At 40.6% G+C, this 26,805-nt stretch overlaps 1 protein-coding gene across 1 annotated transcript; it reads right to left on the bottom strand.

Annotated features, from left to right (window-relative positions):
- Nucleotides 1-6: 6 nt before the first annotated feature.
- On the bottom strand, nucleotides 7-25,320 carry LOC119798655. The gene is made up of 6 exons (XM_038308213.1): nucleotides 25,048-25,320; nucleotides 16,297-16,372; nucleotides 10,912-11,010; nucleotides 5,581-5,907; nucleotides 283-604; nucleotides 7-203 (listed from the first exon to the last, which is right to left on the bottom strand). Exons 1-5 carry the CDS (start codon nucleotides 25,309-25,311, stop codon nucleotides 462-464), a joined length of 909 nt encoding a protein of 302 aa, XP_038164141.1. The 5' UTR covers nucleotides 25,312-25,320; the 3' UTR covers nucleotides 7-203; nucleotides 283-461.
- Between the last annotated feature and the right edge of the window lie 1,485 nt (nucleotides 25,321-26,805).

Raw genomic sequence — 26,805 nt, 5'->3', positions numbered from 1 at the left:
TATTGATGGTAAATAATGATGGAGAGGTTGTTTCTCAGGAGGTTCAGGCTGGTTCTGGATCAGAGTTCTGGGTCCATCTGGGTTCAGATGTTCAATCTGTTGCTGTTCTGACTGCAGTGTTAATAATTCCCACTGTTTCTCTGCACCTTAAACACATCAGACCTCCAGCTGTCAGAGTTGGTTCCGGACTGAACCTATTTTTGCTGAGGAGACAAAATAATCAGAACACTGTTAGAAACAAGTCAGAAGGACAGAAAGACACTGATGGACAGAGAGACAAACCTTTGACTGTGAGATAAACTGTTTTCACTCTCAGCAGTTTGTTGTCCTTCTCAACACTACATCTGTACGGTCCACTGTCCTCCATTGTTGGATTTTTCAAGGTCAGACTGAAGTCTCCAGTTTTCAGAGCATCGTTGTTCATCTTGGTTCTGGTTTCATTGGACGGATCTTCAGGCTGATCAGAACCTGTCATACACATGGACAACCCTGTTTCTACCAACGTCTATCCACTCCACTGTGACCTCTCCCAGCTCCTCAGGTAATGTTGTCTTGAACGGCAGCAGCACAGACTCCGCCCCCTCCTCCACCTCCACCTGATGGACTGAGAGAACAAAGAGGAAGATGAGCTGTAGAAAGCAGCAGATCTTCATCACTTTATTGACTGATTGTAAATAAAGCTGAAGGCCAGAAGGTAACAGAGAGGAGCTGCAGATGATCAGAGTCTGGATGCTGCTGAGCAGCAGTGTGCAGCTGCTGATCTTCTTCCTCCAGTCCAGCACGTCTTTGTCTCCATGTTCAATAATCTTCTCTGGTGAACAGACACCTTCATCCCACCTCAGCAGGATCTTAACGTCAGCAAATATGGTGGCAAAGTATTGCTGACTTTGTAAATCTGCAAGTTTCACATCAGTGTGATAGAAGAGCCTAAATCACAATCAGGTCACAGATTAGCGGACCGCGGTGTTATGAACAACATTAAATCCAAAGATTTTGTCAGAGGTACGGCTGATTTATTTGTTCTAGTCTCTGGTTATTCACACACAACAATAAACAGTGATGCTGACGGGAGTTTGGAAACTGCAAAGCTTTGTCTTATAGTAGAAAATCAAACGCGCATCTACACAGCACAGCGTTCACAGATCGGTGTGATGCACTCATAAGCGTCAGATAGCTATGGTGCATTCAGGAGCATGGGACATTTCATACTCACAAGGAAAGAGACATAAACAGAACAGAACTTAACTCATACAACAATGTATTTATTCAGAAACATTGTGGGCTTCTTACAGTACTGAACACTCTATAATTGTATTTCTGTTTTTTATTATTCACATCTGCTAGCTCTTTATTCTGCAAAAACTTTAATTATTACAGCAGCAAATTATCAAATTTAGCCTGTTTAAAAGTTCCAAATGAGGCTTCAGATCAGACAGCCATAATCACCCTGTCATTGTTTTATAGGCAGAATTAGCATTTGCTGACCCTTGACCTTTAACTACTGATGGATATACAGGAATACAGTCACAGTGTAAACTCCTCTGAGATAACATGGGATGCAAGTTTTGGCAATTTCATTTTTTGTTTTTTCAAAATTCATTTTATTTCAGTGTTAAATTCTGTATAAAGTTACAGATCATAAAAATGTCTCTGGACCTTTACTGGTTGATGATTTTCTTTATTCAGACCCCGCTGATTTTTAATTGTTTACCCCTAATTTAATATTCACTTTTACTAGAGTAAAGAGGTCAAGTTGATACTTCAACTTTTACCAGAGTGTTTTTAAACTGCAGGATCTATACTTCTGTGTGAACTTTTGACACCACTGTTCACTATGATAACCGGCGTCAGTTTTCCCATAATCTTAATTCTGCTGTTTTTCCAGTGTGCTGGTGGCTGGTATTTTCTTCCCCTTTAAGGTAATCACGTGACTCCACCCATCCAGTCAGAAGCATTAACAAATAGAATGGTGGATTAGCCCAGTGAAGAAACGTCTAACAGCTGTAAATGTAATTTCATTAGCTAATGAAAGCAGTGCGAGTTTAAACGATGCAGATTGTTCTTACTGCATGCTCAGCTCCATGCTACCAAAATTACACCATAGATTGTGACATTTTAGACTAGAATGGTTGCCGGTTTAATGCTTCATTGCTTCTATAAAAGATTTATATTTTAAAGCATAAGAAGCCAAAGTTGGTGAATCATTAGAGCTTCTGTTTTAGCAAACAATGTTTCTAAATCACTTCCTCTGTTTACTAGAACAGTTCATGATTAACCATTTTCCTACTACTTTAGACGGAGGAAAAAACTAAACTAATGAAATCATTTTAAACTTTTTTCTGGGCTCTGAAGTAATGACAGTTTTATGAGGCAAAAGTAGCAAGAAAAGAAGAACAGAGAATCAGAAAGGCTCCAGTTCACTTGGCAAAACAGAAAAGTATAAAGATTTATATTTCTGAATGATGGAGATTAGTTCTGGTCTCTGTGCCGATCAGAGGAAACCTGTCTGATCCGAGCAAAGGAAAAAAGGAGCATTGCTCTGCATGGTGAACAGGTGGTGTTAAGCTTCCTGCATGTTGGATATTAGGACCGTTACAAACTGGTGACTCTGGAAGCTCAGACTGATCATTGGGCCATGAATTCTACTTCCTGGTGGATTATTTATTCATGCATCTGCAGCTCTTTGATGCTCTGAATCAGACCAATAAGAATGATTGACAAACACTTTTTATTGAACATAACTATTCATCAAATTACCATTCTTAACGTTTTTATTATAAATATATTAACTGACTTCATAGTGAATTTTTTTTAACTGGTATTGAAGACGAGAACAACTGATTATGTTTAATGCTTAAAGTTAACTTTAAGCATCCAGCAGGCTGAGGTCATCTGTGATAGAGCTTATAAAGACAGGATGTTACAAGAGAAGAAGAAGAGCCTAAAATCAAGTACCGTATTTCCCAGACTATAAGGCGCACATAAACGTCTTTTTTTTTCCCTCAAAATGTGCGGTGCGCCCTATGTGTGTTGTAACTGCGACTTTTGAGACCACTTCATTGAGGAGATGATGAAAGAGTGGCTGAATGTAAGGAGACCAGGTGTTTTTTTTTCACTCATTACCATCGCTGTTAATCTGACTCCGTGCGTGCCCATCTCACAGCTGATGTGAAAAACAAGGTGAAACAAATGAACGCTGTGCTCGCTGTTATTCAACCGCTTGACATCGGTGTGAACCAGGCGCAGCAGAAGCAGCGAGTTTACATGCAAAGTCAATGGTTGACGCGCGTATAGACGCAGCAAAAGGTCCTGCAGCGCGTTTTGAGCAGCAGGCGCTGCGCGTCCCGAGCGTTTAAGCATCTGACATGTCGCCAACGTGCTTCTGCTGCTCGAGATGGAAAAATTGAAGTTTTGCTGCTGGACGCGCCGCATCAACCAATCAGAGAAGCTGATCTGGAAGCTGACAGCGAGGCAGACACATCACTGATGATACACATATACACAGCACTGTGATCGCTCCTCTGAAACAGTTTATTGACGCCTAAATCAACCTAACCTCCCGACAGAATATGTTTGCTTTTATTGTCCAGTTTTCAGGTGGATTTTCCTGCTTAAAAACATATTAAAACGACTTTATTCCCACTGATCACAGCAAATATAGCTGCAAGGTGTATTTAATACAAAGTATTAATCAAACCTGGGAGCTGGCCGTGAGACAGACACAGCGCTCTGATGATATATGATATTAAGGCAAATGAAAAGGGCTGGATGGATGAGGAGATGATGAAAGCGTGGCTGAGGCAGGTGTTTGTGAGGAGACCAGGTGTTTTTTTCCACGCATCACCATCGCTGCGTGCCCATCTCACAGCCGATGTGAAAAAAAAGGTGAATCAAATGGACGCTGTGCTCGCCGTTATTCCGGGAGGTCTGACAAAGGAACTTCAACCGCTCGACATCGGTGTGAAGCGGCCGTTCAAAGTAAGGCTGCGAGCGGCGTGGGAGCGATGGGTGACAGACGGAGACCACAGTTTCAGGATAAGTGGAAGGCAGCGCCGGGCAAGTTACGCCACCGTTTGCGGATGGATTGTAGATAACGTGTCTGCTGGCTCTGTTGTTCGAGCTTTCGCAAAAGCCGGCATCATTTCTGAGGAGCCGCGCTGCACGGAAAGTGACTCCGACAGCGAAGAAGGGGAAATTGGCATGTCTGATTTAGCGCAGCTGTTTAATTTAGAAACAGAGGATGAGGACTTTGATGGGTTTGATTAATACTTTGTAATAAATACATGAATAAAGCACAATCATACCCGCTCTATTTTTCTACCTGAAAACTTAATTCAGCAGCAGCCTCTGGGCGCGTCTCCTCCGCGTATACCGCGGTGGCTGGCAGGTGTTTTTTCATCTAAATAATCTAAATCTTGCAGCTATATTTGCTGTGATCAGTGGGAATAAAATAGTTTTAATATGTTTTTAAGTGAGAAAGTCCACCTGAAAACTTAATAATTGCAGTCAGTTCATCCAGATTATCTATTTCTGTCGGAGGCGCTCAGACCCCCACATACCAGCGGTGCGCCGACAGGAGAAATCCTTTCAACAGCAGCCTCTAAGCCGGGCAGCCTCCGGGTTCACGCGGCTGCTGGCAGGTGTTTTTCATCTAAATAATTTAAACTGCAGGCACCAGGATACCAGTAATAAAAGCGAACATATTCCGTCGGCAGGTTTCAGGATTTTAAGTTAATTTAGGAGTGATCACAGCGCTGTGTCATCTGCGATGTGTCTGTCTCACGGCCAGCTGCCAGGTTTGATTAATACTTTGTAATAAATAAATGAATAAAGCACAATCATACTCAGTTTTGCCCCCGCTGTATTTTTAAATACGCAGTAGAGGTATTTAAAGGTAGTAGAGGACATGTACAGGTATATAAAATCCGCGCCCTATAGTCCGGTGCGCCTTATGTGTGTGTTAAATACAGAAATGGGACACATAACTGAGAGTGCGCCTTTTAGTACGGTGCGCCTTATGGTCGTAAAAATACGGTACATGAAATAATAATTTTCCTATTCTTTTGGGTTTTTTTAACACATTTCTTTTAGTAGAAAAAAAAAACAGTTCTAAATGTTTTTGTTGTGCACCCTATCTCCTCTCCTTCATACATATGTAGAAATGTATTTTTTGTTGTTTTTTTTCCTCTCTTAGCTTTCTCTCTCTTATTTGATAGAAGATAATGAGGATTAAAGAAAATAAAACATCAAAAGAACCAAATATCAGAAGATTGTCAGAGCATCCAGCTGCTCCTTCATCTATTGATCAGATGAGTGTTTGTCAGGAGAAGTGATGAAAACCTGGAGCTGGAAACTGGTCCCTGTCTGGACCGGACCTCTGCCTCCTGCTCTGGTTCCTCATCTTCCCTCATTCTAATGTTGGTTCTGGAAAAATGCTGAACTCATTCCATCATATTTACTGGGACTCTGAACCTCAGACAGACACATTGACCTTTGACCTTCTAATGAGCCTCTGATCACTATTGATCACAACTGATCAGCTGATTGGAGAAAATACAACATCAGAGTTAAACCACTGACCTTTGACCTTTAGCTCAACGAGTTTCGTCATCAGGATCTTTCCCTCGTTGCTGTAGACGATGCAGGTGAAGGTTCCACTGTCTCCATCTGTTGGGTGTCTCAGAGTCAGACTGAGGTCTCTAGTTCTCAGCGGGTCTTCATTCATCTTGGTTCTGTTGCTGTAGAACTGGTTTTGTTCTCCAGGACGATCAGAACCGTTCTCAAACACATGGACCATCCTGTTCCACTGGTACATCCACTGCACTCTAGCGTCTCCAGGCAGGTTATCTCTGGTTCTGCAGGGCAGCAGGACAGACTCCTCCCCCGCCTTCACCTCCACCTGTGGGACTGAGAGACAACAAAGGAGCAGATGAGTTGGACAGACAGCAGCAGCAGCAGCTCTGAGGACATTTTCTCTGACTGGATGAAGGTCCAACATGTTGGACTGGTTCCAGTCTGAAATGTGTCCATGTCTCCAGTGAACAGAGACAGTGTTGTCTTTGCTGTGGGTCCAATCAGCAGCAGAACCCACTGTGGGACAGTGTGTCCTCAGTGTGGACAGCAGAGCCAGCAGAAAGCTGCAGACTGAACCAACCAGCATCAACACTGAGTTCCAGCTGCTCCTGCTGTTCTTCACACAGTTCTTTGTCTTTATTATGAGGCTGATGGCTTCAGATTAATAAACATCATTAAAGAGGAAAAGTCAGAGAAACAAACTTCCTAAAAACTGCAGATCAAAAAGCAAAGACCGAGAGATCAGAGTCTGGAGAGCTAATTAGAGCCACGATGGCAGCAACCTGTTAGAACAATTTCTTATTTATTTTTTTATTAATCAGCTGATGCCTCTAAGCAGGAGTTCTAACAAGAGTTAAGAACAAAGTGAGTCCAAGATTGTTTGTTAAGAAGAATCAAAGCAGGAAATCAAATCCTGGCCTAGAGAGGAGGAAACATGAGGAGGAACAGAGCTGATTAAAGGCCATGGAGAACCCAGCAGCAGATGATTGGTTCAGAGACAGACAGCTTCTAACAGGGACTCTGGCTTTAGCTAAATGTTAGCTGCTTTCTGCACAGCTGCTGCTCCTCCTGCTCTCCCTGGAATCTGTGCTGAAATCTTTGATGCTCCTGCAGTGCATCCAGTAAAGTGTGTCCAGATGCATCTGATGCTCCTGCTGCTCCTCCTGCTCTAGACGCAGGACCTTCTGCTGCGCTTTGATGCGCATCAACCATCATCTTTGCATGTAAACCAGCTGCTTCTGCTGCCCAAAGCACGTCTGGTGTGAACAATGGAAGCGGAGGACGCTGCTCTATCGTCCTTTACTTATTCTGAGGTTTCTCTGGTTCTCATTGAGACAGGAGGCAGAGGGGCGATGGATCAGAGGAGACCCGCTTAGACCAAGACCCACCAGAGAGACCAGGAAGGAATCAACTGGATCCAGGAAACTATGGTGATCAAATCCCTATATGAATATTCCTTTAGATGGGTGATAACCGGGTTTCAAGGACAGCTTTAGTTTGACCATCCATCCATGAAGGTAGAGAAGGAACCCGGAACACAATATTTGACTCTGATGCTGATCAATGTTAAATAAAGCAGGTTAAAGCGAGGAGGAGGAGGACTCCTCTCACCGGGAGAAGCTCCTGGATCCAATATCACCTCTGATATCGATCAATTATCAGTGATGGATATCGGAGATCTGATCTAATAAACTTTATCTCTCTTTGTTGCCCACTTGTTCCACTCTATGAACAACTTTTGAATCTCTGTGGAGAGACCATCAGTGTTTGGAAAACCCCAAAAGCTCAGAAACAAAGAGTCCACTTTGGGTCATCCAGACTCAGCTCTGATTCGATGGGACTTGTTGTAAATTTACCCCTGCAGAAAGCTTCCATGCTGGGCAGTGAGCAGTGATGGACCGGGCTCTGTGCTGGAGGTGAGGGAGGATGATGAACAGTCCCTCTAGGACTAAATTAAAGCTTTTTTTAAAACCACCTAAAGAACTCTGGAGAGCATTCCTTATTTCTACCTTTGTTAACATTATTATCTCCATTTTAGGAGAAAAAGCTCCGCCTACAACCACTGATGGGGGTCAGAGGGCCGATGGAGCCAGAGCACTGCAGCCTCTCTTCTGTCAGTGAGCCCCAGGGCAACTGTGGCTACAATGGAGCTAGCCACCATCAGTGTGTGACTGAATGGATGAATGACTGTGTAGGAATATAAATGCAGCTTATTTTAGTTAGAATATTGATTTTTATTTTATTTAAATTTATAAGTAAGATGAATATTGTTTGTGATTTCATGATTCAAAGGGATTTAAAAGGATTGAAAAATGCTATTTACATCTGTACAGTTGATTGATATTGTGTGAGTAAGGGGGGTGGGGGTTATCTTCATGCCAGGGGAGCCAGTGGGAATCAGAAGGAGATTGGAGCGCAATAGCTTTCTGACCTCGCCATTCCCAGGCTCCGTTGGACTTCAGAAAACCTTAATTTATTGGATACATTTCATGTTTTCTGTTGCGTTTAGTTTTGAAGTAAATGGTTAAAATCAACAAGTGGACTCCTGGATTTATTTTCAGTGTTTTTGATAGAAGCTAAAGCTTGAATGAGGACAGTAGGAACCGACAGACTGAATGTAGTGTAAAGCTCTGTGGATGAGTCCTCTGACTTGATGAAGCGCTGCAGAAGAACAGGCTATTTACCATTTACAGCCTTACAGCCAGTCCCTGATTGGCTGCCGTGTCGTTTCTTCATAGTAAAGCTCAGCTTGTTTCTACTTCAGTGATCAGCGCTCCTCTCTCTCCATGCGGTGCTGCTGTTTGACACCTCAGCTCTATCTAGCAGCAATAGGTGGGGGAGGAGCAGTGAACGCCTCACTGTGGGAGTTTAAGGCTGGCTGCTTCACTGCGCGGTTTGCAGAGGAATTCTATGTGAATCCAGCAACTCCCAGTGGACAATGTGCCTGATATGAACGCACCTTTAGGGGGGGAACATAATTGACTCTCATTAGAGTGTGAGCTGGTTATTTCTGAGTTAAACAGGGAGAACTGGGTTCATTTATAAAATGGGACTTTATGCTGTTAGCTGGAGAATAGAACTAAATAACTGTTTCTACCAGCAGTGATGATTGAAACTAGGGCTGCAACTAACGATTATTTTAAAAATCGATGAATCGGACGATTATTTTTTCGATTAATCGATGAATCGGACAAAAAATATTTTTTATATTAACCTCTTTATTCCAAAATAAACATTTTAGACAGAACAAACAAGCACACAAGTACAGGTTGCTCATTAACTGTACTGGTGCAATATGAAAAATAAATGTTTGTGTTAAAACTACGCAATCTTACATTGAGAAATGTAGCTGTACATCCACAAAATATAGGGTACTTTGTTTCATAAAGCGCAAAAAAAGACATTTTTGTTTTTAAAAGCCCCTAAGGGGTTCAAACAATAGGCCCCCCCAATTTCAACAAATGAGTTTTTTTAGACTAGAAGAGTTCTGCCTTTTAAGACAGGAAAGTATAGCAGTTAAAGTTGCTACTTGAGAAAATACTGAACCATAGAGATAAAAATAGCCCTGTGATTCAAATTATAAATTGTATTTGGAATAAAAATGAGAGAACTAGGGGTGCTAAAAAACACATCCTCAAAAGACAGATATTTACATGGGAATGTGGCAGATAATTAATTGACATATTACTGATCTTGCTGGATTTTATTCTGCTTTACTTCCATAAATTGCAGGATCTTCTTTACTTTATCTTTGCCAGAAGATTTAAACTTTAAAAGCCTTGCCCTCATAATTTTCAAGTTAATTTATTTATAAAATAAATGTAAACGCTGCTTAAGCTAATTCAAATGAAATTAAAAGTCAAATAAGTAGCCAACCTTATCACTGTCTGTAACCTACTAACAAGGTAAGGAAAGCATCAGATGAGCTACCTGAGAAACTAACGTTACGTTTCCCCACTTTAAAACCAAACAAACATGGTGGTTCCGTGCCATGTTAATTTCTTTTGAAAAAAGTTGCATGTTATCACTTTTTTCCCTTTACAAAGCGCAGGCTATTTTAATTATTGTGATCAATTTGCGCCGTCAATCCCGGTGCATGCGCGCTTCATTTGCAGTCTGGACGCTGAGGCTCTGACTGCAGAGCTGAGAGGGACTCCTGCGGGAGCGGGGGGAGGCGCCCCACGGCAGAGTAGGAACGATACATGCTTTCACGTAAGAGTCTCCAAAAGCCGCCAGTGACACCGAAAAAAGTCGCCAGATTTGTCGCTAGTCGCTTTTTTGAAAAATAGTCGCTGGAGGGGTCTGAAAAGTCGCTGAGTTGGCAACACTGCACCTGCGGCGCTGACTCGCTCTGCCATATTTTTTTTTCTTCCTCTTTCAGTCAAGAGGCAGTGATGACGGCGGCGGCGGATGACGCATTAATCGCGCGACACAACTAATCGATGATGAAATTCGTTGCCAACGCTTTTAAAAGTCGATTTTTATCGATTTTATCGATTCGTTGTTGCAGCCCTAATTGAAACCTTTCTAGATCTATTCCTCCCTGAATATCAACACCTGCTCAGTAAACATTGTTGCTGCTCCAGTCAGCTCTATGAACTGAAGGCAAGTTAGCAGAAAGTTTGGCCCTCTAATGCAGGAGTCTGCAACCATTTCCAGGGCAAGGAGCCCAAACTGATGGGAGATGGAGCAGGGACCCCCTAATTATATATACTGTATGAAATAGTGTTCTATCAAACTGGTCCTATAGTCACTCTATTACAGATGGAGTAATGTAACTAAAGTAATCCCTTCCTGGGATTATTAAAGTATTTCTGATTCCTGGTTGATGGGACAGGTGTTGTGAATGAAACGGTGCCCAGCTTGAAAGAGCTCCTGTGTGTCTCTGAATGTGAGCATTGATGACTGAAAGACATCTTCTGCCTCCATTTATCTGTTTAATTCAGTGTGTTCAATTCATGTTAATGTGGATTTAAAGACATTTCGATTACTGGAAAAAAGTTGTATAAGGGAATACATAAAAAAAAAAAAAAAAAAAAAAAAAAAAAAAGTTGGATCAACCAAAACTTTAGCGACCCCCATGCAGTACCTCCATGGACCCCCTAGGGGTCCCGGACCCCCCTCTGTTCTAGACAAAAACAATAACAACATTAAACCTGACCTTTGACCTGGAGGTAAACCTGATTTTTCATCTGGATGCTGAAACATGTTTCCCTCCCTGCTGTAGATGCAGGGAGGGAAACATTTATAAAGTGTCTCTTTGAAAAGGCTGTGACATTAATAAGAGATCAGACAGTGGAGATCAGGATTATGGGAAACATGGTTTTAGAGACTCACCTGAGCCTGAACGGCAACAACAACAACAATAGAGAAGAATACCAATGAAAATTAGAACCAGGATAACCAGCAGAGCTTTGGCCCAGGATGGCAATTGATCTGTGGAGACAGAAGAAGAACATCATGACCTCTGACTTAGATCTACAACAGTTTTCTGTTTTCTATCACTTTCAACCAGCTGATCTATGATGTTAACTCTTCATTCTCTTCCTCTAACGTCTCTGAGCAGGTTTAGCTCTACTGTCAGCTGCAGGCTGCTCAGTCTAATTAAATGACAAATGTTTCTATTATCATAATGCTTCAGCACTTTACTGTAACAATAAGTACTTTTAAGAAGAATTTTAAAGGTTTCCAGAGTTCTGTCTGGATACAATGATCTGAACTTCTCAATGAACTTTAATTCCTTCAACATGTAACCTTATGGGAACATTGCTATAAATGATCCCATGATTATTCTAACCAGAATATAAATATCATCCTATGAACTCCCATATAATCTAATACATTTTCTAATTCCAGAAATCTATTTTAATGTAGAGCTTTATTGTTTAAAACCTCATTAAACACATTTACATTCATCCAGTGTCTGATGCTTCAGCTACTGATGTTATAGAAAGACCATTTATTCTCTGATTGACCTGACCAGTACTAGTTTTTTATCAGTTATTTGTTTATTATATTGTGTGTAAATTGTGTAAAAGTTAAGCTTTTTGAAATGATTTATTAGTCTAGCAGCTCTATGTTAAAGTGCTTTTCTTTCTATCCAGAACAGGCAGGAAACAAGGCGGCTATCTGCTGAGACGTAAAGTTAGAGGAAGAAACTAGAAAAGGCTCTGATCTCCCTGCAGAGGAGGAACAATCCAGGGAGTCTGTCTATAACAGCAGTGCAGCAGGTCATATCCAGGATATTCAATGTTTTCTGGACTGGTTCAGCAGTAAAAGCCAGACTGGATCTGCTCCTATGTCCTTATTGCTAAAGCAAACAATAGATTTAATTCATGGAACCAAACTGGATCATCAGACGTCCAGCACTAAAACTGAAGCTTAGACTGTTACACATCTGAAACTTATTCATTCATGGATCATTTCTTTCAGTCTAACCCAGATGGGACTTAATATTTGGTATGTCTGAATTTACTCTAAAAAAGTAAAAATCAGTCAAAGTCTAACACAGCCACCAATAAATCAGTTCAGTTCAGTTTATTCGAACAACAAAACAATATAAGATGTGTAAATACAACACAACACAATGAATACATAAACCATAATAAATTGTTCGAAAAGGAATGGGACGAAGTATAAACTTTTAAGTTTCCCATCCCTAATGAATCAAGAGACCTAAGTTGCTCATTTAACTAGTTACATTCACTCTTCCATATTAATCTACCTGTTATTTATCTTTCCTCTTCTACATATTTATCCAAAAGTAATTTTTTGTACCTTCTCTTAAACAAATTTATGTTCACACTCTGCTTTAAACACGGCTGTAGACTATTCCATAACTTCACTCCACTACTTGATATAGTCATTCTTTTCATCGCTGTTCATACCGTCTTCGTTCTGAATACTGCATCTCCTCTAAAATTATATTTTTCATCTCGTTCTTGAAACAATTCAGTTATATTTTTAGCCACTAGTTTGTTTTTTACTTTATACATTACTTGCGCTGTCTTGAATTTTACCAGGTCTGTGAATTTTAATGCATATAGCTGTATAAATAATCGATTGGTGTGCTCTCTAAATCCTACTTTGCATATCATTCTTATTGCTCTTTTTTGTAGTGTGCATATGGATTGTAATGTGCTCTTATAGATGTTACCCCAAACTTCAACACAGTAAATCAAATATGGCAAAAACAATGAAAAATAAAGCATTTTTAGTGATTTTGGGTTCAATATATGACTCGCCCTGCTAAGAATAGCACAGCATTTGGCAAGCTTATTTTTCACATAGCTTACATGTGGTTTCCAGCAGATCTTGTGGTCTAAAATCACACCAAGAAACTTTATTTCATTCACTTTTTTGATTTCTTTATTATCAATTGAAATGTTTCCATTAATCTCAGAATTCTTTCTTCCAAATATGATAAACTTTGTTTTGTCCAAATTAAGAGATAATTTATTTTTATCAAACCAAATTTTAAACTTATTCATTTCTGTTGTAATTAGCTCCAAGATCTGCGGTAAACATTTGTGTCATCTGCAAATAAAATCAATGACAGTGCCTTTGAAACTTTACAGATGTCATTGATATAAATGATAAATAATTTGGGGCCCAGCACTGAACCCTGTGGTACTCCACATGTAATTTCCAAGAGCTCTGATTTATGTTCCCCTATTTGAACAAATTGCTGTCTATTTCCTAAGTAGCTTCTTATCCAATCCAACCCAACTCCCCTTATCCCATACCTTTCTAGTTTGGTCAGCAATATGTTGTGGTCAATGGTATCAAAAGCCTTTTTTAAATCAATAAAAACCCCAACTGCCACTTTTTTATCATCAATGCAATCTGTAATTTCCTCCATGAGTTGTAGTAGTGTCTGGGATGTTGATCTGTTTGACCTGAATCCATATTGATTGTCAGTGTATATGTTGTGTTTTTCCATAAAGATATCTAGTTTAGTGGTAAATAGTTTTTCAATTATTTTGGAAAATTGAGGGAGTAAAGAAACTGGCCTATAGTTTGTAAAATGGTGTCTGTTTCCGTTTTTGAACAGTGGAATAACTTTGGCTATTTTCATTTTGTCTGGAAATGTACCTGTTTGAAAGGACAGGTTACAAATATAAGTTAGTGGTTTAATAATTTCTTCCATAACAATCTTAACAGTTTTCATATCTATTTCCATCCAATCAGCAGAGGTTTTATTTTTGCAGTTTTGTATTATTTCTCTAACATCAGTCTCAGTCACTGCACCCAGAAAGATTGTGTATGGGTTCCTTTCCCCCCATGTCTTCGCAGACAGATGTATTTGTCTCTGATATTTTTGACGCAAGCTCAGGTCCAACATTGACAAAGAACCTATTAAAACCATTAGCAACGTCAGTCATATCCTTTATAATTTTGTCCTTTTCAGTAAAATATTCCGGTAATTTTGTTCCCTTTGACTCCTTTCTCACAATAATGTTTAAGATAGTCCATATACCTTTAACATTGTTTTTATTTCCTTCCAGCAATTTATTGTAGTACTCCCTCTTACAAGACCTCAATATATTAGTTAATTTATTTTTGTACCTCTTGTATTTTGCTTCTGCTTCCACTGTCCTTTTTTTAAGAAAATGTCTATACAATGAGTTCTTCCTCATACACGCCCTCCTCAACCCCTCAGTCACCCATGGACTATTCATCTGTTTAATGCTTTCTTTAAATTTCTTTACTGGGCAGTGCTTATTGTATGACATATTAAACATATCCATAAATTTCTCATAGGCTGCATTTACATTTTTACACAGGCTCCCAGTTTTGATGTAATAAATCCTGTTTTAAAGCCATCATGGCTCCCTCTGTTTTAATTCTTTTATATCTAAACCCATTAATTGCAAGCTTCTTTCTTCTATAATTGCAATTAAATAATGTAAAAATTGGTAAATGGTCAGATATGTCTGTAATTAATATACCACTTTCTGTGCTATTTTCCATGTAGTTTGTAAATATGTTGTCAATCAACTTGGCACTGTGAGAAGTTATTCTTGTTGGTCTGGTAATGGTTGGATATAGACCCATACTGTAGACTGTATTCATGAACTGTTCCGTCTTTCTATGTCCTGTATTCATGAGATTAATATTGAAATCTCCACAGATGAATAGAAGCGTCTGTGTCTTATTAAAGAAGTGCTCAAACCATTCAGTAAATAATTCAACATTTCCTCCCGGTGCTCTGTAAACACAACTGATAACAGCATTCTTCATTTTTTCTAAACCAATTTCAATTGTGACGCATTCCAGTAAGTCATCCACACATACCGTCATTTTGTCAACAATCTTAGCATTCAACTCATTTTTCACAAAAAATCCCACACCTCCACCAGTCTTATTGTTTCGATTCAGATGCACAAACTCATATCCTTCCATCCCGAAATCCGCCCCCCTTTCGTTGTTTATCCACGTTTCTGTTATTGCTATGACATCAAAGGGATGTACAACTTGACACACATAGTCCTTTATATTTACAAAGTTTGCATACAGGCTTCTGCTGTTAATGTGTAGTACTGATAATTTCCCATCCTGCTTTATTTGATTGTATTGTTTGTCGGTGTAGTAACGACAGTCACTGTTGATGTGAATGTAGAAGTTGTTGTCGGGATCTATATCCTGTTCCATATCTAGTTGGGTATGCTCAGTGTATTGAAATTGGTGTAAGCCTAACTCCGTAATGTCCTGTAAATTGTGAAGGTGTGACATACTGGCCTCCGCCAAATCTTCTTTTATGCTTGTCATGTAGGTGTAGTCTTTGCGTTACCTTACGGTAGCTCCCATGACGTTCCTCATTCAAACTTTCTCAACTCCTCCATACTCCTTACTTGAACAACTTTAGCCTCTTCCGGAGCCCCATTTAACTTGATGATATCTTGCCGTTTACAGTCCACGTTTGTTGTATTTTCTTCAGTTTTTTAATGAATCTCGCTTGTTTGGCTATTTCCGCATTTTCCTTGGTCAGATGTTCATTTACATAAACATCGGTTCCTTTTAATTTCCTCCCCTCTTTCAACAGTGCCGTCTTGTGTTTTCTGTTGCAAAAACGTATCAGGATGGCTTGCCTATCACCGGCATTTCTCTTCGTGATTGGAAAACAAGCCTCGATACTCCCATTGTCCAGCTCAATTCCTTTAGATTGAAAAAAGGAAGTAACTTGTTGCTCCGTGGACGCTTGCATCTCCATATTCGTTTCTCCTTCGTCTGCAGTGACAGCGCGAGCATACGAACGCGGTTTCACCCTGAGGCCTGTGATAATAACCTCGTTTAACCTTGCGTGTTGTTCCAGCTCTGCAACCCGACTTTGTAGTCGCTCGATTTTCTTGTCTTTTTCTGCGTTTTGAATACGAAGTGCCTTGATCTCCTCCACTAAGCTCAATATTCCTTTTTGCTGCGTTTTGACCGAGGAAACCTCCTCGGTTAGGAATTCAATCGCTCTTCTTAGTTCCTCCATATCCTCAGACGCGTTCTTCCTTGGAGCCATATTGTTCCGTTTTTGTTCCGTAAATCTATAATTTATTTTACTAAGTCTAATATTTCTATCAGAGAGGTAATGAAGTTTCTTCAGATCTCAGACCAGCTGCTTCTACAAAGTCATCTAAAGCATCTCTAGAAAACAAACATCTATCCTGAGATGTTTCTAACATCCAGAACAAGGAAGCTGCAGGAGAAACTGATCCAGAGACATAAACTCACCTGAAGGAGGAGGAGTTACATGTAGGTGGATGGAGCAGATGAGATTCTTCTCTCTGTTTTTTCCATGATAAACAACCTCAGCCTCATATGTTCCAGAATCATTCATCCTCACATTAATGAGAACCAAAGACACGTCTCCATTCTTAATCTCTATGTCCTGGAAAACCACTCTGTTCTTAAAAGATGGATGCTGGTTTCCTGTATCCACTGCATCATGTCTGTACCGTAGAATACTTCCTTCCTTTATATCCGTCGTCCTCCACTCTACATATCTGATGGGTCCATTTTCAGCTCTACATGGTAGAATCAGGTTCTCTCCAATCGCAGCTTTAATGTTGATCTGACCTGCAGAAACAAGAAGAGACAGTTTTGAATTTATTTGCAGCTTAGAAAAGGAGTTAATTTATTTTTTTCTGTTTTAGGTTAAAGCCTAAAACTAAAACTTCCAGGTTAATTTTGTTTATAGAAAATGTAAAGGAAATTAAAATTAATCAAATCAAGATTTGGTTCTTTGTTTAGTTTTCCTCTTTTAAAGCCAAAGCAGAAAACAAATCAATCCAGATTTTAGTTAATTTTTCAGTTTTTAAAACCTAAATGCAAAAACATAATATTTGGTTTCATTTTTTTGCGTTATAAATCAGCACAAAATAAACCGTTTAATTTCTAGAGCTAGCAGTTGTACTGCAGAAAAGATTAGATCTTAACATTCAGCCAATCAAAAAACATTTAGAATAAAAGAAAAAAACAGATTTATTGGTGAAAGTGTAAAGGTAAGGTTTGTTTGGCTATAATGAAAAAAGTAAAGAAAAAACACAGACAGGGTTAGGAGAAATAAGATAATTAAATCAGGTTATATGAACAAAATGCAGGGTAATAATTGGTGAAATTTCTCTAAACAGACATTGCAGCTATTAGGCAGTTGTTACTACTGACATCACTTTTTAATCCTGTTTTGTCTCAAAGACGGCAGAGATGATTAATTTCCTAATATTCTGCCAATGGCTGCATTCTAACTGTATTCATCAGTGGCTGCTGAACTTTATGTGACTGGAAAAACCCTCTGATATCAGCAATGCTTTGTGTTGCTTTGAAGCTCCACAATACTCTGCTATGAGCATCAGGAGGTTTGGCTTAGAGAACTATTTAAAATAAAAGCCACCCTCTAATGTTTACATCGCTCTCTGTGCTTTTATTTTGAAGTCTAGATTCCCAGGTGGAAACAGGAAATGCTGAGTGGTTGCTGAGGCAACGGCAGCTGGAAAATGATGGAGCCAGAGGCCACTGATTTCCTGACAGGGAATCTGTTCAGTTCAGCATTGAGATGGATTAGATATTGGAAACAATCAGCCACAGCATCTTCTAAGACAGACAGTCATCCATAGTGAGACGTTCACCATCCTAGTGCCCACTGACAGCATAATGCAGCAGACATTCAGCGTACGGCACAGACTACAAGGTTAACATGTAGAAAGTTTCCTCCATTTTCAGAGCCTCTGCTATATAGAGCTACATCTGTCTCAATTTTCAGAAACTCAGCATCTCTTCATCCATGCCTTTGATAAGTTTGTTTTGAAGTTGTGAGAGGCGCTCTCTGGATTTGATGAAACTTTTAAGCCTCTCAGTATAAAATAATTTGATCAAGATGAGAAATCTGCTTCATGGTATGCAGAAGTGACGATAATCTGCATCCAATCATTTAAATAAACGGTCTAGTTTTGGGAATATATAAGAATTATGCTCTAATTTGTAGTAACTGATCCATTGCTACCTCTGTAAAAGTGCTGAAAGCCTGAGTTCGTTTCAATCAAAGTTAAAAACTCATTTTTTTAGAGCTGCCTTTGACTGCTGAAGTTAAACTGTTAATGAAGGTATGGTTATTTTAAGGTTATGGTCCAAATGTTTCATGTTTTACTTGCTTTTATTTTCTTCTATATTATAGTTTAATTCGTGTAAAACACTTTTAATCGAACTTATACTGAATTGTGCTATACAAATAATCTTGCCTTATCTCTTTAGAGCAACTACAGCAATTACCTGTACTGCCCAGCCTTTTGTCAATACAACCCTCTTTAATTATACTTCTTATTCCTTTAGCACCCAAACTACCAGTTTCAGTCCGTGAGGCAGACACCCTGTCTACTTTTAAGGCTAGGCCTAAAACTTTCCTTTTTGATAAAGCTTATAGTTAGAGTGGCTCAGGTTATCCTGAGCTATCTCTATAGTTGCTGATGTGCTGATGAAGGTTCTCAGTCATCCAGGTCACAGTCATTCCGTAAAAATTCAAAAAATATCCACTGGATTTGGTTTTTAAGATTTGAATAATCTCTATAGTTATGCTGCTATAGGCTTAGACTGCTGGAGGACATAGGGATCCCCATTTTATCTTTCTGCTTCATTCCATCTCTAACGTTCTGCTCTCTCTCCTTTTCTCATAGTAGCTTCATCTGGTCTGTTCCTGTTTGGCTGTGACTCCATCCTGGAGAGAAATGTCAGCTGTGCTGCTGCCATCAACACCTTTGTTTATAGATGTTGGAGGTTGGCTTAGTGTGAGGGATTGCTTAAGAGTCAATGAGTCGATACAATCAGCTGGTTTTCCTTAGAGGGAAAACTTTGAATCAATCTGACTGGATGATCTGGTGAACTGTAAAGTGCCTTGAGATAACATGTGTGAATTGGCGCTATAGAAATAAAGTGAATAGAATTGGTAGAATCAGTATAATTGTGGTCCAAAAGGGTTCTACATTGCTTCCCTTTGTACACATGGCATATCTGCACTGTAAAAATCTGAACTGTCAACCTAAACTGCAGGGAATTAATTTCTCATTAAATGTGGACAAAGCAACAAACAAATGCTTGAACAGAATTCTTATTGTCCATATTAGATATTTTTATAAAGAGAACAACAAAGTTTTAACTCTCCATCTTGCCTCAAGAAAAGCCAATATAGCAGATTCAAAAACCCTGAAAGAAATGCTGGCTGATCCTTAAAATGGGACCAGACTAGGGCTGCAACTAATAATCATTTTGTAAAATGATTTCTCTGTCGATTATTTTTTTTCAAATAATTGATTAATAGTCAGATAGTGAAGGGTTCCTTAAAGAAGATTTTTTACAGAATTAAACCAGGTGAGACTAAAACTTTTCGACTTGCTGTGTTTCTGGATTTTTTCTTTATCTTAAATTTATCTTCTGGTATAATTACTGCTCTAAGTGGGTCGCACTGCCAGCTAAACACAATCTCTATACTTAACGATTAATCGATTACTAAATTAGTTGGTGATTTTTTAAAATAATAGATTAATGTTTCAATAATGATTAATTTAGCCCTAGAGCTGCTTTACAATTGTAATGTAACGAAAAAAAAAAAAAAAATCAAGAGTGGAATCACTATTTAGAAAGGAAACCTGCCCTTCTTGGCATCAGGAGGGCAGGATGATTTTCTGGCTCACCTGCACCCCCCGCTTTGTTTTTCACACTTTGCACATGTCAACCCACTGCCTTGATTCCCATTGTGCCAAGCTTGAATGACTTCTGGCACAAAGTACACCGTGCCTCATAAAAATGACCTGGTACTGGATCTAGCCATGCAGTAATCTCTTGGCTGAATAGGCATTTTTTGTCTGAATTTTCACCTCCCCACATTGTACAGGTAAGAAAATAGTGGGGCATCACACCAAGGTCCGGCAGCAGCATTGTTTTTATCCTAATCCTAATCATGGAATGCTAACATTTTAAGACTTATGAAAGACTGATTCAAAAAATGTTAATACCAATTAAGGCCTTGATTTTCTATTGAAGAATTCAATGCCGTTTAAGACTTTTTAAGGATCTGTGGGAACCCTGTTAGATGATCTTGATGGAAACAGCAATGTTAGAAACAACTTATTTTAAAAAAAAGGTTTTTAGACTCACTTGAAGTGTTTTTTTGACTTTTTAGAAAAAGAAAAATGTGCTAATATTGAGATGGAAGCACATTTGTTCAAATGATTAGAATCACACTTCTCTCTCGACGTAGACAGAAGAATTTAACAATGGCTCTGAGACTACAGTAAAAGTGCTTAGAAAATAAAACATATCAATAAATAATGACAATTCAAAAATCTGTTAAAAAGAATTTAAGTAATGCTGCATCCATCCTATTCACTCAGAATTTAGTGGTAAATCTGATATCAATCAGAATAGTCAGAATTTAATTACAGATATCTGAAATTAGTATTCAGCCCAGTCCAAATATAAATACATATATCCTAATTAACTACTATGTCTAGTAAAAAAACGATTCCACATATTTGGAATAGAAGTGTGGTAGAGCTGATTTTATGATAAAACGGTCTGCCACAAACTTTTTGAAGCAGATGTGTTGCTGAGAAGTGTTTCAAACTCACTCCAGCCACATATCAGCTTCGAGCTAGGACTTTAAGTTTCTGCTGGTGTAGATTTCTCAGTCATCCAGGTCATAGTCATTTCAAAAAAGTAAAAAAAAAAACAATCCACTGGACTTACTCGGACACACTCATTATTAAGCTATTGATGCTTCTCCTTTAAAGTCACACTGTGTAACTTTTGGCCACTAGGAGCACAAGAGCTGTAACTTTCATGTCTAGCTGCTGTTCAATCATCCTTTGCTTTATATAATCCCATAGCCAGTGAAGCAGGAAGCTGATTGGTCGTTTCCTTCATTAACTTTTAACTGCAGCAGTGAACAGAAGGCTGCTGCTGCTGCTGATTCTTCTTCTCTGGTTTTTGGCAGCTTCTGTTTGCGGTAAACAGATCAGGCATCGAAACTAGGAATGGAAAATAAAAAGTTTGAACCATTCCAGGAGAATTGAACAGTTGGAACCGGTTCTGATCCGTTATTGATTCTGGATGCCCAACCCTAACAGACAAGATAGCAGCCAAAATGGAGGGATGTTTAAATGAAACTCTTTATTATGTCCTGAAAAAGCTGTTTATATAGTTTAAATTTAAACAACTGGCTGCTGTTAGAGCTTCTTCCTATAAAAACTAGACGTTTATCACATCCGTAGTTATTTGATTGGTACATTTACATATTTATACCATCTATAAGGACCTTTCATCCTTATTTCACATATTACACACATTATTCAGAAAAATAAAACAGCAAACCAATAAAAGACAGTTTAATATTAAATCAGTTAAACTTATTTCTTTATAATATTGCACCATTAAACAGCACAGAGCTGTTTGTTTAGTATTATACAAAGAATATAGATAATTATAGATGATCTGCCTTCATGGAACCATTAGATTAATCACATTTAATGTTAATGTTTGTTTATCTGCTTCAGGACTGAATGCTGATATTTCCACTGATCTAAGGTCCAGATATTTCTACCATCTGGGAGTAAATCCAGCTAGAAGCTGAAAGAAAAGGTTTCTAGTGTTTTCTATCCCAGTCAGAGCTTTAAGTCTAACTGTAGCTCAGCTGAAAGTCCCTCTGATGAGGCTGGTGATGCTTTCAGAGCAAACCTCCAGCTCAGGTCTCTCAGGGTGAACAGGTTATTAGCTGGAGCTCACAGTTCTCCTGTTCTGAGTCACTATTCAGCTTTTCTGGCTAACTTCAGCTGCTTTAATCCACTTCCACCTGATCCTGTGTTCAAAGCAGCACCAGGCTCCAACTCTGAGCTCATTCCAGCTGTGAAAGGAAGCGGATCCCTGATGAAACCCTGTTAGAGGCTCTCAGAGGAACTCGCTACGTCTTCTTTTGATTCCCACTGGAGCAGGAAGTGATGATATGGAAAACCATTAACAGACATAATACTGCTTTGCTGTGTTTATGTTGATTGTTGAAGAACTTTGTTATCTAGAAAGATTCTCAATAAATTAAGTTTAACTCGCTGATCTGATTGATCTTAAATAAATTAGATCTAATAATTTAATCTAAAGTCATTTTGCGCCTTAATGCTTCCTTTTCCATCTAAATCTCTTCTTTCAGGAGATCCAGATCTTTCCAGAAAACATCTGGATCACATAAATCTCCTGTTTCTCTGACTGTGACTAACTGGATGTGCTCTCTTCATCCTCTGACATGGGAGCTGGCTCGGAGTTCGTCTGCCTGGCTGTGTGTTTCCTGGACGGGGCCGCCTTTTACAGCTGCTTTTTGTATCTCTGCTTCTGTCTCCATGAACCCCAGTCGGCCTCAGCAGATGGCCGCTCACACTGAGCCTGGTTTTCTGGAGGTTTCTTCCTGTTCAAAGGGAGTTTTTCCTCTCCACTGTCGCTACAAGCATGCTTAGTGTGAGGGATTGTATTTGAGTCAATGAGTCGATGCAATCAACTGGTTTTCCTTAGATAGAAAACTTTGTATCAATTTGACTGTATGATCTGGTTGAACTGTAAAGTGCCTTGAGATGACATGTGTTGTGAATTTGGCGCTATATAAATAAACTGAATTGAATTGAATTTTTTCCATCACTTGTTCCTCCTTTCAGCTCCGCTGTCAAAGCTCTGCTTCATGGTTTCTTTCTGGTCTCTCCTGCTGCTCAGGCTGCATCTCAGGATGGTTTTCCATTTCAGTTTCACGGAAAAGGAGGAGCAGAAGTCACTGCTGTTTGGGTTCACAGGATTCTCAGAGTTTGGTTACAAATCCTAAACATTTTTATTTCTAACATGCATGAATATTCCAGGGCCCCACATAGAGGGATGGGTAACCAGCGGGGCCCTCATAGGGGCCCCAGATGGAGGGATGGGTAACCAGCGGGGCCCTCATAGGGGCCCCAGATAGAGGGATGGGTAACCAGCGGGGCCCTCATAGGGGCCCCAGATGGAGGGATAGGTAACCAGCGGGGCCCTCATAGGGGCCCCAGATGGAGGGATGGGTAACCAGCGGGGCCCTCATAGGGGCCCCAGATGGAGGGATGGGTAACCAGCGGGGCCCTCATAGGGGCCCCACATAGAGGGATGGGTAACCAGCGGGGCCCTCATAGGGGCCCCAGATGGAGGGATGGGTAACCAGCGGGGCCCTCATAGGGGCCCCACATAGAGGGATGGGTAACCAGCGGGGCCCTCATAGGGGCCCCAGATGGAGGGATGGGTAACCAGCGGGGCCCTCATAGGGGCCCCACATAGAGGGATGGGTAACCAGCGGGGCCCTCATAGGGGCCCCAGATAGAGGGATGGGTAACCAGCGGGGCCCTCATAGGGGCCCCAGATGGAGGGATGGGTAACCAGCGGGGCCCTCATAGGGGCCCCAGATGGAGGGATGGGTAACCAGCGGGGCCCTCATAGGGGCCCCAGATGGAGGGATGGGTAACCAGCGGGGCCCTCATAGGGGCCCCAGATGGAGGGATGGGTAACCAGCGGGGCCCTCATAGGGGCCCCACATAGAGGGATGGGTAACCAGCGGGGCCCTCATAGGGGCCCCAGATGGAGGGATGGGTAACCAGCGGGGCCCTCATAGGGGCCCCACATAGAGGGATGGGTAACCAGCGGGGCCCTCATAGGGGCCCCAGATGGAGGGATGGGTAACCAGCGGGGCCCTCATAGGGGCCCCAGATAGAGGGATGGGTAACCAGCGGGGCCCTCATAGGGGCCCCAGATGGAGGGATGGGTAACCAGCGGGGCCCTCATAGGGGCCCCAGATGGAGGGATGGGTAACCAGCGGGGCCCTCATAGGGGCCCCAGATGGAGGGATGGGTAACCAGCGGGGCCCTCATAGGGGCCCCAGATGGAGGGATGGGGAACCAGCGGGGCCCTCATAGGGGCCCCAGATGGAGGGATGGGGAACCAGCGGGGCCCTCATAGGGGTCCCAGATGGAGGGATGGGTAACTAGCGGGGACCTCATAGGGGCCCCAGATGGAGGGATGGGGAACCAGCGGGGCCCTCATAGGGGCCCCAGATGGAGGGATGGGGAACCAGCGGGGCCCTCATAGGGGCCCCAGATGGAGGGATGGGGAACCAGCGGGGCCCTCATAGGGGCCCCAGATGGAGGGATGGGGAACCAGCGGGGCCCTCATAGGGGCCCCAGATGGAGGGATGGGTAACTAGCGGGGACCTCATAGGGGCCCCAGATGGAGGGATGGGGAACCAGCGGGGCCCTCATAGGGGCCCCAGATGGAGGGATGGGGAACCAGCGGGGCCCTCATAGGGGCCCCAGATAGAGGGATGGGGAACCAGCGGGGCCCTCATAGGGGCCCTAGGCGGCTGCCTCTATGCTGAGTCCATCCCTGTCCAGGATATTCAATGTTTTCTGGACTGGTTCAGCAGTAAAAGCCAGACTGGATCTGCTCCTATGTCCTTATTGCTAAAGCAAACAATAGATTTAATTCATGGAACCAAACTGGATCATCAGACGTCCAGCACTAAAACTGAAGCTTAGACTGTTACACATCTGAAACTTATTCATTCATGGATCATTTCTTTCAGTCAGATGGGACTTAATATTGATTATGTCTGAATTTACTCTGTAAAAAGTTAAATAAAAATTCAGTAAAAGTCAGAAAGTCATTAACAAACCTACATCTTATTTTACTAAGTCTAATATTTCTATCAGGGAGGTGATGAAGTTTCTTCAGATCTCAGACCAGCTGCTTCTACAAAGTCATTTAAAGCATCTCTAGAAAACAAACATCTATCCTGAGATGTTTCTAACATCCAGAACAAGGAAGCTGCAGGAGGAACTGATCCAGAGACACAAACTCACCTGAAGGAGGAGGAGGAGAAGGAGGAGGAGGAGGAACTACATCCAGGTGGATGGAACAGATGAGTTTCCCCCATTCATCATAAACAACCTCAGCCTCATATGTTCCAGCATCATTCATCGTCACATTAATGAGAACCAAAGACACGTCTCCATCCTTCATCTCTATGTCCTGGAAAATCACTCTGTCCTTAAAAGATGGATGCTGGCGTCTTGTATCCACTGCATCATGTCTGTACCGTAGAATACTTCCTTCCTTTATATCCGTCCTCCTCCACTCTACCACTCTGATGGGTCTGTTTTCAGCTCTACATGGTAGAATCTTGTTCTCTCCAATCACAGCTTTAATGTTCATCTGACCTGCAGAAACAAGAAGAGACAGTTTTGACTTTATTTGCAGCTTAGAAAAGTTGTTCATTTATTTTTTGTCTGTTTTAGGTTAAAGCCTGTCGTGGGAAAAAAAGTATTCAACTATTCATCCTAGTTAAATAAACGGAGATCGATGGATTTCACTCAGTCGGCACATTTAATAATCATCTTTGCAAAGAGAGAACAGTCATCATGGCACAGCATTCTGCTCTGTTCTGATCTGGGCAGGGTTCGTTCCCCCCTAGTTACAACAATAGAAAGCAGTCAGAGTCATAACAAATTACACACACTTTGCTTAACAGTAACATGTTATGAAAAAACCTTGAAAAAGAATCTGGATTGTTATGGGAAGAAGCTATGTCTGCTCTACAAACAACATTCTGCAGGGAATGGTGTGGCCTCCAGAGAGAAACAGACTGAGTGAAAACTTTTATAGAGAGTAAATATGAATATTAATATATAATGAGAGAAAGATATACATTTTCCCACAATAAGCCGAAAACTAAAACTTCCAGGTTAACATGTAGAAAGTTTCCTCCATTTTCAGAGCCTCTGCTATATGGAGCTAAATCTCTCTCAATTTTCAGAAACTCAGCATCTCTTCATCCATGCCTGCGATAAGTTTGTTTTGAAGTTGTGAGACGCGCTCTCTGGATTTGATGAAACTTTTAAGCCTCTCAGTATAAAATAATTTGATCAAGATGAGAAATCTGCTTCATGGTATGCAGAAGTGACGATAATCTGCATCCAATCATTTAAATAAACGGTCTAGTTTTGGGAATATATAAGAATTATGCTCTAATTTGTAGTAACTGATCCATTGCTACCTCTGTAAAAGTGCTGAAAGCCTGAGTTCGTTTCAATCAAAGTTAAAAACCCATTTGTTTAGAGCTGCCTTTGACTATTGAAGTTTAACTGTTAATGAAGGTATGATTAGTTTAAGGTTATGGTCCAAATGTTTTATGTTTTACTTGTATTTATTCTGCTTTATTTTCTTCTATATTATAGTTTAATTCAAGTTTAATTTCTCAGTCATCCAGGTCATAATCATTCCAAAAAAGTAAAAAAATAAATAAAATAAAAAAACACAATCCACTAGACTTACTCGGACACACTCATTATTAAGTTATTGATGCTTCTCCTTTAAAGGCACACTGTGTAACTTTTGGCCACTAGAAGAACAAGAGCTGTAACTTTCATGTCTAGCACCCCTAGTGGCCAAAAGGGCTGCAGCACTGTCCCAAAAGTAGGGTTGTCAAAAGTATCGATACTGAAACGTTGTATCCGGATACAATACTTGTTTTTAAAAGTATCAATACAGTGCCACCACCAGTGGCACCTAAGCAGTCATTCATCTAAAGTGCAGAATAGAGGACAATGCACTTTCAGAACACTGTGTGATTGAATAATTCTGTGCACTTTTCAGTTTCAGACTTTTTTTTTGTAACAGGTGCAGCTGCTAAGAATTATTTTTGTTTTT

Source organism: Cyprinodon tularosa, unplaced genomic scaffold (assembly GCF_016077235.1).
Source record: "Cyprinodon tularosa strain WSP-4 unplaced genomic scaffold, ASM1607723v1 ctg631, whole genome shotgun sequence".
Classification (NCBI taxonomy): domain Eukaryota; kingdom Metazoa; phylum Chordata; class Actinopteri; order Cyprinodontiformes; family Cyprinodontidae; genus Cyprinodon; species Cyprinodon tularosa.
Note: the sequence above shows the minus strand (reverse complement) of the source record. Positions and strands in the feature narration are given on the sequence as shown.